This window comes from Gossypium arboreum, chromosome 13, assembly GCF_025698485.1.
Source record: "Gossypium arboreum isolate Shixiya-1 chromosome 13, ASM2569848v2, whole genome shotgun sequence".
NCBI lineage: Eukaryota > Viridiplantae > Streptophyta > Magnoliopsida > Malvales > Malvaceae > Gossypium > Gossypium arboreum.
The window spans coordinates 92,404,062-92,413,456 of NC_069082.1; the positions used below are offsets into that span (position 1 = coordinate 92,404,062).

At 35.1% G+C, this 9,395-nt stretch overlaps 1 protein-coding gene across 1 annotated transcript; it reads right to left on the reverse strand.

The window, feature by feature from the left end:
- Positions 1–308: 308 nt before the first annotated feature.
- LOC108462570 (kinesin-like protein KIN-14G) lies at positions 309–5,874 on the reverse strand. The gene is made up of 19 exons (XM_053024738.1): positions 5,275–5,874; positions 4,779–4,945; positions 4,531–4,674; positions 4,186–4,413; positions 4,023–4,094; positions 3,880–3,948; positions 3,721–3,798; positions 3,470–3,646; positions 3,301–3,382; positions 3,135–3,230; positions 2,877–3,053; positions 2,659–2,765; positions 2,391–2,569; positions 2,143–2,304; positions 1,808–2,061; positions 1,555–1,718; positions 1,284–1,439; positions 720–1,201; positions 309–640 (listed from the first exon to the last, which is right to left on the reverse strand). The coding sequence occupies exons 1-19, from the start codon at positions 5,390–5,392 to the stop codon at positions 532–534; spliced, it is 3,021 nt and encodes a 1,006-aa protein (XP_052880698.1). The 5' UTR covers positions 5,393–5,874; the 3' UTR covers positions 309–531.
- Between the last annotated feature and the right edge of the window lie 3,521 nt (positions 5,875–9,395).

Here is a 9,395-nt window from a genome sequence, read left to right on the forward strand (position 1 = left end):
ATGTGAATTAATTTATTTCTTTTTATTTCAGTTTTATGTATATTTTTTATTAATATAATTTATTAAGATATTTTTATTATGTGAATAAATTTTGGAATTTTAATGATTGGCTATGTAATGGGTGTACATGACCAGGAAGAGTGGAAGTAAGGTAAGATAACATGGGTTTTATGCATCATTTGGTGAAAATCAAATAGTTGTATACAACCAAAATAATGAGAGAAACTATGTACCGAATATAATACAAATCTTCCCTTCTGTTCTTATATAAACAAAGAAGCGCAATTTGAAGGGGGAAAAGGCAAAGATTTCCCAAAGTCCACACCCATTTCATCCAACACAAATAAAGAAAATGGATCATCATATATGATTTTTACCACCACTAAACACTGGAAATTTTTGCCTCTAATTTCATACATGTGACTGAACCTCTCCTCACTGCAACTAATCCATAGATACACAAGAAAAGCAATAACACACAAAGAAGAAACAATGAGGAAGCTTAGTTCCTTCTCATCATTTTAGTTTATATCACTTGCTAAGTCCGGTTTTCCGTTTTCCCTTTTGCAAATTCGGATTCACTCCACTGGGAGATTTGCGCATTGATGATGGCGAAGGTATTAGTGACGGAATTGAACTCCTGAGTGGAAACCAAGAAAAATGAACACTCAAGGCCTAATGTAAGAAAATGGCAGTGAGTTATCAGCATGAAAGCTTACCTGATTTCGGTGCTCTTTGCTGTCGTCTTGGATTGCGGTTTCTTCTGTTTAGATGCAAACATGTTCGGACTACTCGTGATTTTAGGAATGCTGGATGAAACCGAATCTGATTCCGAACAATCACTGGTTACAGATTCACGATCGGAGTCATCATCAAAGTCTCGGTTGCCCTTTTTGTTTGTAGTCATTTTGTGCAAGCTATGTTCAGGGTATATCTTTGTAGGATCAGGAATATAACTCTGATAGAACTTGTCAGACAGTTTTTGGCCATTGTTTACTTCTTTACCCGGCCTTGTTGACATGTTGTCATGCTTGTTCACCATGACTTTATCCACCCAATCACCGGATGCCTCCGAATCTCTGTCATCTTCGTTCGTAAAACTTGAAGAAAGTGGACTGCCAAGAGGTTGCCAATGCGATGGATTCACTAACGTCTCTCGAGACTCCAAACTGTCTCTTCTAGATGTCGATGAAGACTCATACTGAATCAGCAGAGTCAGGTTCAGATATCATGTTGGAGATAAACAAACAGAAAATGGCCTACGAATGGCATTCAAACTATACCTCAGTGTTAACGGTGCTGCAAGACAGATCACTTAAGCTCTTCCATTTAAGAAAAGAAGGGGATGATCCAAGCTTTGATCTATTTCTTTCTGGACTACCAGGCAGGTTCTCAGGATCTCCTTCCTTTCTAGCTAAGGCTGCTTTAAGACTAGCTATCTGAAAACAGTTGAGAAAAGGTGGCAAACAAGGTGAAACAATGTTTGCTAAACTAATAATGAGTAAATATAAGCACATGTTTGGTTTGGTTTGGTTGCAATAGGCCGGAAGAAACCTGTTCTTTAAGCTCTTTCACTTCTCCGCTATCTTTGTTCACTTTAGCAGCACCAAGCTCGACAGTGGCAACCCTTTCTGCAAATTTAAGGGTACTGATTGTTTCTCCAAGAGCTTCATACTCAGGAGCAATGTGAACAAACATCAGTGTCTTGGCTTGTCCTCCTGACAGATTCAGACCAATAGCATGATTCAGCAATTACAAATACGGTACAGTTTTTTGGTTGAAGGGTTTTGGATAATCATCTTCTTACCAAGTGAATCTTGAAGCAATTGAGTAAGTTTACTGTTTCTATAAGGAACATGTGAACTTCTTGATGCAAGAGAAGAGATCACATCTCCTAAAGCCGAAAGAGATTTGTTGATGTGTTGCGCTTCTTTTAATCTATTCCCGACCACCTCAGATTTATCCACCCTTTCACTTCCTGCAAGGTCAACCAGATGCATAGAGCCCCGAAGAATGTTCCCTGAAGTGAGGTCTCTTCCTTGTACATGAACTGTCAAGCAGCTGCAGTTTTGAAGGCGGCATTAGAAACTTAGCTGCATGCATTTTAGAGCATAACTTCATGCTTTAGACCGTCAATAGTACCTGTGAGATCGACTACTCCGGTCATTTAACGCCGTGGAGCAAACTGAACGGTTTTTATGCCCAATGCTCATCAAATTTATGACATCGGATGTTAATGATACAGGCACAAGGTTGGCATCAGGTACATTAATCCCATTTTGCGAGCTGTTTCGGATTTCTAATGTGGGTACGAGTTAAAGAAAATTATTAAAAGAAAAAAGTGTATGAATCACAATAAACAAGATTTATTTGTTTGATATAAAGGATATCTCTTATTTACACCATCAGCTGAAAGGAGATCCCTGACTTGCTCATTGTAAATTTCAAGCATTTGCACTGAAATATCATAGGAAATGGTTTCTTTCCTCTGGTTTGAGATATGAAATAGATCACTCAATGCCCTGTAGTTTACACCTAAACCTTCTTCGGTAAGCTCCTTTGGGCCTGTCTGGATTCATCAATGGGATGAATTAGCATAAACTCTTAGTCCGAGTAACATAGATTATCAGTGCAGTGAAAAGATGATGCATCTCTTACCATGGTGTGAGTCTTCCCTGATCCAGTTTGGCCATAAGCAAATATACAAACATTATAACCATCGAGAACAGATCGAACCAAAGGTTGCATGTCGGAGAAAACCTCAGCTGCGGGCAACGAGAGTTCATGTCAGGAAAGTCTTGCAGGCTGCAAAAGATTGACATTCGACATGGATAAAAAATCATAGCTAAAACACAACTCCATTTTGAATCTCTAACCTTGGGTTACAGATGGGCCGAATACTTTGTTAAAAGTGAATGCTTTCCTTGCTTCTTTTCCATTTTTCGAATGTGTAAGAATTGTTATAGTTCTTTCATCCATGTGATCTACTGAACTTAAAGTGTTGGATTGCCCGGGCTTGAACGGCCTTACCCTGCAGTACACTCTTATATTCCCTGGAACAAATGCAATTGAGATTTTCATTTGAATCTGATATATTCACTCAATCAAACGTTGCCACTGTTTAAGACTGCTACCTTTCAAGTCCTGCACTTGGTTGTATAACTTTCGGTTTTCTTCCAGAACTCTTTGATATCCCGAAGCCGCATTAGCAAGACTACATAAGTGTTTACCTATTAAAAGAAGCTAGAATGAGAAATTATTACATCTTAATTTGAAGAACAGGCGAACTCAAGTTTATACCTAGATTGAAAACATCTTCTTGGTATGTCATCTGCAGAACTTGCATACAGGTTTTTGTTGAACAAAGACAATGCTTCAGTTCCTAGAGGTACAGATAAATCAACTACAGCTTCCTTGTTGAAGATCATGGAAATTTTTGTAACTTGAACCAATGCTAATTGCAAATTACCTGAATATCTCGTCGTTGTCGTTCAACCAATGCGTGCAGTTTCAAAACATGTTGCATCGGCTCTTCATTAGCATCGGACTTGTAATCGTAAAGTTCCTTTCTTTCTGACGCGATTGATGATGATTCATCTCCAACCATTTCCTCAGCTGAGGAGGCCTTTACTTCAACCCCTTCAGCCTTCACCATTACATTATTTAAATTATTCCGACACATTTACAAGATAATCACATGAAGCAAATCATTCGGCCTACCTTGTCATCACATGAAGCTGTTTGCGAAAGAGAATGACCAGTTGCTGATTCTTCCATAGCTTTTGCAGTAATTTTAATCTGTCAAATTACCAAAAACATGTTTATTTGAGATCACACTAACAATCTTTCAAGTGTTGTGAAGAATTAAAAGCTTCTTACCAGCTCCTTGTGGCTTGCCAAGCGACTCTCCAACTCTTCCGATAGTTTATTGATCATAGATTCCACAATCTGTTATTAACCAAAAGAGTTTTACAACACATGGATTCGATCCCCCAAAAGGGTTTACAGCACAAGGATCTTACCATTGGAATCTCTTCCTGTTTCTTATCCGAAAGAGCTGCACGAACTAGAATCCCAAAAGAACTTCCAGAGCCCTGAAGATAAGAGTGAAAAGGAGGTATTGGATTAGATGTTAGATGAAATAAATGAAGTAGCATGAAAATGAAAAGAGAAAAGCTCACTAACTGCTTCAATGGAGTCTGATTGGTCACTACAAAAGCTATCCAAAGATTTCTCACTAAAACTGGAATTCAGGGATTCACTTCTTTTTCTTGAGAGGGACTTGGCTATCCCGAAACCTGCGGGTTTTGAATTTGCAGAGTATTTCCATGTACCAATTCTACCACTTTGTTTCCATTCACTGTACGACTTTAATGCTAGAACACAGTTCACTACCCTTGAAGATTTCCCACCCTGCAAAAAGAAATTCAATCAAGAACCCTCATTTTGAGTGAGTATGATTGGAGGATCATATCTCCATATCGGTGTTTCAATATGCATTGAACACGGATGTCGAGCACGAGTTCTAACCTGTTCCAAATCAGAGGTCTCAAAAGTTGGAAGCCCCATTTCTTGAATAGCTACACGGAAGTTTCTCACATTTTCAAAGTACTGATATGCTGAGAAAGCAGCCCCATCAGAAAGAATAACAGAATCACAAGCTCCTTCAACTACCTATAATTTAAAAACAAAAAAAAAAAAAAAAAAGGAATTTGGGTAGGCAAGTTAACCAAGAAAATGTAAAACTTTCAGGGAAAATTGTTGCTGGAACTATATACCTTTGGCACTGATCCAGGTTGAACCTTGTTAAGAACATTGCAAAGGATTATGCCACTTCGCAATCCGTGCATAAATTCTTCCTCAGAAGGTTCAGCTGGTAAATCTTTGCCCCCAACCACACCAACTGTTCTTCTCAGCCACCCAGCAGCTTCATATCTTCTTAAAGCTTCACAAATATAACAATGGCCATGATTTTAGAACAAAAGCTCATGGAAATCAACCAAGAACAGGTAGTTTCAACGAATCCATCCTTTGGTACGTAAAAGGGAATTCCCATTTTCTGATTGAATCTCTTAACATAATAATCATAAAATATGAAACTTAAATTTAATCAAAAACAAGGAAGAAACATAAAAGACTGATAATCATGAAAGAAAACTCAAGAACGTTTATGCCACAATAATTGATAAAAGAAATACACAAATAAAAGAAAACCATTGATAATTCAATCAAAAACAGAGCAGAAGAGAGGGAAAAAAACAATTAGATTATTACAAGATTCATCGGATTTTCTCGAATCCAGATAAATGTTGCATGATCGAGCTCCTTGCTGTTGAAGAACATCTTCGAAAATAGATTTTACAGAGACTTGTAAATTCGTTTCTGTTGCCATTTTTTTCTAAAAAAAACAAGCCGTTGAATAAAAAAAATCTAAAGATTTTTACAGAACCAATTCAAAATAAAAATTTCTTTACAGTAAACATGAACACCCAAATCTTGAAAAACCAAAAAAAGAAATATATAATTTGAATCTTTTGTGTGATGAAAAGCTCTGTCAAGACTGTCAAGAAACAGAGGATAATAAAAACAGAGAACGAAAAAATCTGTTTTTTTTTTTTGGTTTTGTTCTTTCTTCCTATTTTCAAAATTTTGTTAGTGCTGGTATTGAATCTATCTAAGAAGAAAAACAGATAGAGAAAAACTGGGAGGGTTTAAAAGATTTTCTCTCATTTTTCTCTATCTGTCTTTCTCTGTTTTCCTCACAGTTTGTTTCCCTCAAATATTAAGGGGAAAAGGTATGCACACCCAACCTGGTTCCGAGCCTCTCGGTTATGAGAGAGCTTCATTGTTTTTGTTTTTTCAAGTGAGAAAATGATGGACTAATTTTAAACTTTTCTTTTAACATTATTTTTTATGTTTTTATTTTTAGTTTAATGAAAAATTATGAATGGTTAATAACGGCAATCATACCATTTTTCCAACCTTTTTTATTAATTTTTTTTTTATGTGTTTTGATAGTTTTGGCGTGTTTCAATCCATGTTACCCAATATTCATATGTAGGATTAGTATAAGCTTTTAATATTTTAATCCTTTTTTATTTTTTTATTTTATAATTATAATAAAAATAAATTTTAATCATTAAATTAAATTAAATTAAATATTTCTATATTTTATATTTTGGATAAATATATGTCTATATTTGCATGTGGGACTTTGCATGTATATTAATAAATATTTTTGTTAAAAATAAAATTTAAGCTATAAATATATAATTTATTTTAAAATATTAACAACATTTTAAACGATACATAAAATTACATCAACAAAAATTAATACAAATTTCACTGGTAATCTTAAATTGAAGGCTTAATATGACATATTCAGAGGCAAAGTCAAGAAGTTTGTTTAATGGGCAAAATAAAATTGTAAAATTTTGAAGGGCCAAAGCTAAATATATTGTATTTAAAATACTTAAATTAAATTATTTATATTTTAGAGGGGACAAAATTTGAATTTTTTCATTTAACTACATGTTTAAAGTGCTTAATTTAATATTTTACTTATTAGAGAGCCTTATATAGCAATTTCACCAATTGGCAAGGGACCAAGGCCCTTGCTTGTCTCCTCCTCGGTTGCGTCTTTTGTAGAGTGTGCCTCGCATTTTAGACGAAACAGAGTTGACATCGTGACGAGGAAGAGTCGTCTTCTTGACGACGCAACTAAGGCGTACCAACGAGAAGTAACGTCACATCTCGACGATGCAGAGATAGATGTCTTGACAAGCTAATAGCGACGTGACGAAGTGTTCCCCACTTAATCGGGTTCCTTCTTCTTGTTAAACTCTATTATATTTTCCCAATCTAACTCTAATTATTCTGAGGATTTTTTAGTAATATTTGTACATGAAATTCAACCTATAAATAGGCCTCTTAGCAACCCTAGATAGTTTAGGATAACATTAATAAAATTAAGAGAGAGTTTGTGAGAATTCGGGGAATCTTTGTTTTTCAGATTCAAGGTTTATTTGTTTCTCTATCTTATACTCTCCTTTTAGGTTTTTTTCATTTTAATGAATTTTTTTTCTCGTGATTTTTTATCCTCTTCGGAGGAGTTTTTTCAAGTAAATATTTGTATTCAATTTTCTCGATTTTCATTTGTGTTCACTGCATAATTCGGGTTTGACCCAACAAACTGGTATCAAAGCTTGATTCAGTTTCTGCATTCAACCCGTTTAGAGATGGCAATGAGGATGATATCGAGAAGTTCGATGGGATTACAAATTTTAGCTTGTGTCAAGTTCGGATGACAACAATTCTAGTTCAGAACGGTTTGAAAAATGTCATTACAAGGAAAAAAACCTATGTATGCAAATCAGACAGAGTGAGAGGAACTCGATGAGAAAACACTATCAACAATTTAATTGTGCCTCACTAACAATGTATTGCAGAAGGTACTTTCGGAAAAGACAATGCAGCCCTATGGAGGAAATTGGAAGCCTTGTATATGACAAAGTCCCTCGTAAATCGTTTGATATTAAAACACTGAACGTGAGTCTATTAGGGCTTGCATTAGTGAATTTGTAACTTTCCTAAATGACTTGAAGAATGTCGAGGCCAACATAGACGACAAAGATCAGGCTATGTTACTACTTTGTTCTTTGCTCCTTTCATACAAAACTTTCAGAGAAACCTTGATTTACGATAGAGAGAGACTCTCGTTTGAGGACGTGAAGGGAAATCTTTTGAGTAAGGATAAACTCGATAACGAGATAAACTCAAAGAAAAATTTAGATGGGTAAGCCCCGATTTCGATTGCTAGATAAAGGTAACAATCTAAGAATTCGGGTTAGAAAAGATCAAGGGTAAGATCTAAGTCAAGGAATCGTGAAAAGGAATATGACTATTGTAAAAAGAAGGGTCACATCAAAGTAAAATGCTATAAACTTTAGAATAAAACTAAGAGGGCCGCCAAAAAGGACGAGAGAGGGAAGTAAAAAACTGATGTAGCCGAGGAAAAAGCTAATGATTTATTGTTAGTATCAATGACCTAAAGGTCTAAGTTCACATCCAAGTGGATCTTGGATTCAAGGTGTTTCTATCATATGTGTCTAACCAGCTGTACGTGTGTACATTAAAACAACTAATTTTTGAAACAATTTTTAAAGTCTGGTTTTACTGCAAGAATATAGGTCAGTTGTAATATTTATAGTGTTTCAATGAAACACTGAAGTATTCCAAGGATAGAACCCAAAAGAAGAGGCGATTGAGTGATTACTAGCATACACAATAGAGGCTAAGTGGCTACTAATACGATTTTATATTACGGCGATTCATAAAAGATAACTTTACAAGAAAATTAAATATTCTACTCTATGGACTAAATTGAAAGAAATCTAAACTAGAGGGACTATCTAGCAAATGACTAATGGAAGATGGTTGACTTCGATGTGATTTACCAAATCTCAAACTAGGGACATAAATCGCGTAAATTACCAAGTGATTTTATTTTATCTTTCAATCTAAATTTTACTAACTTAAGTGGATTAGGTCCAGTTTATCTTCCAACCTCACCAGTTAATTCGAGACTAACGAACAGGTGCGCGATAAGATTACCTTTCGGTCTCACTTTATCTTAATATTCCCTTAGGGTGTCACTACCTAAATTCTTAGTTCTATTCAAATTAGTCCAATTTATTACAATTTAGTCATTTGTCTAAAGATTTTAGCTAATCCACATCTCCATTAACCAACCTCTTTAAGGATTTAGCAACACATGCTCAAAGTTAAGAAATAAACATAACAATGGAAAACAAAGCAGTCATAAAAGTAAAACTTGAAAAAAAATGTGACAGTTGAGATTTTTATGTAAGAAAAATTAGATAGCATGAAACCAAAAACATTTAACAAAGAAATCTAAAGCAAGAAACATAAAAGGAACAAGCTTTAACATATTTGAAGTGAAATAAAATGAAATATATTAAACTAAAGCTTAAAGAGTCCTGAAAACAAGGTACAAAGACTGGAAATGTAAATAAACCTTAACTACAGTGTTAACTAAATTAACTAACATAAAAAACATAAAAAAAGAAGAAGTAAATACAGAAAAATAAACTCTAATCTAAGGTAGAAGAAGAGAAAAATAAAAACCCTAGAAAAATGCAGAGAAAACTAAACCTAAAACTAAGCTAAAATGTGTCTCTCTCCTCCTCAGCAATTCTTGGTTGTTTTGAAGGATGTTCTGATGACTTTTCGATGTCACAATTTCCCCTTCACGGGCCTTGTGTGATTGGTGGGTCGGGTAGACAAAGGTTGCCTTTTTTGCCTAAGATTATCCCTCTAACGAAGGTGATATCGAGATATCTAGAAGAGGATATAGCGATATCTCAAGTAGTATT

Excerpts from the sequence above, each read along its gene's own strand:
- LOC108462570 (XM_053024738.1), bottom strand. The coding sequence starts at position 5,392 with ATGGCAACAGAAACGAATTTACAAGTCTCTGTAAAATCTATTTTCGAA. Across the intron at positions 3,949-4,022 it reads AACAGGAAGAGATTCCAATG|ATTGTGGAATCTATGATCAA; the intron begins GTAAGATCCTTG and ends GGTTAATAACAG. Across the intron at positions 2,062-2,142 it reads CGGAGTAGTCGATCTCACAG|CTGCTTGACAGTTCATGTAC; the intron begins GTACTATTGACG and ends TCAAAACTGCAG.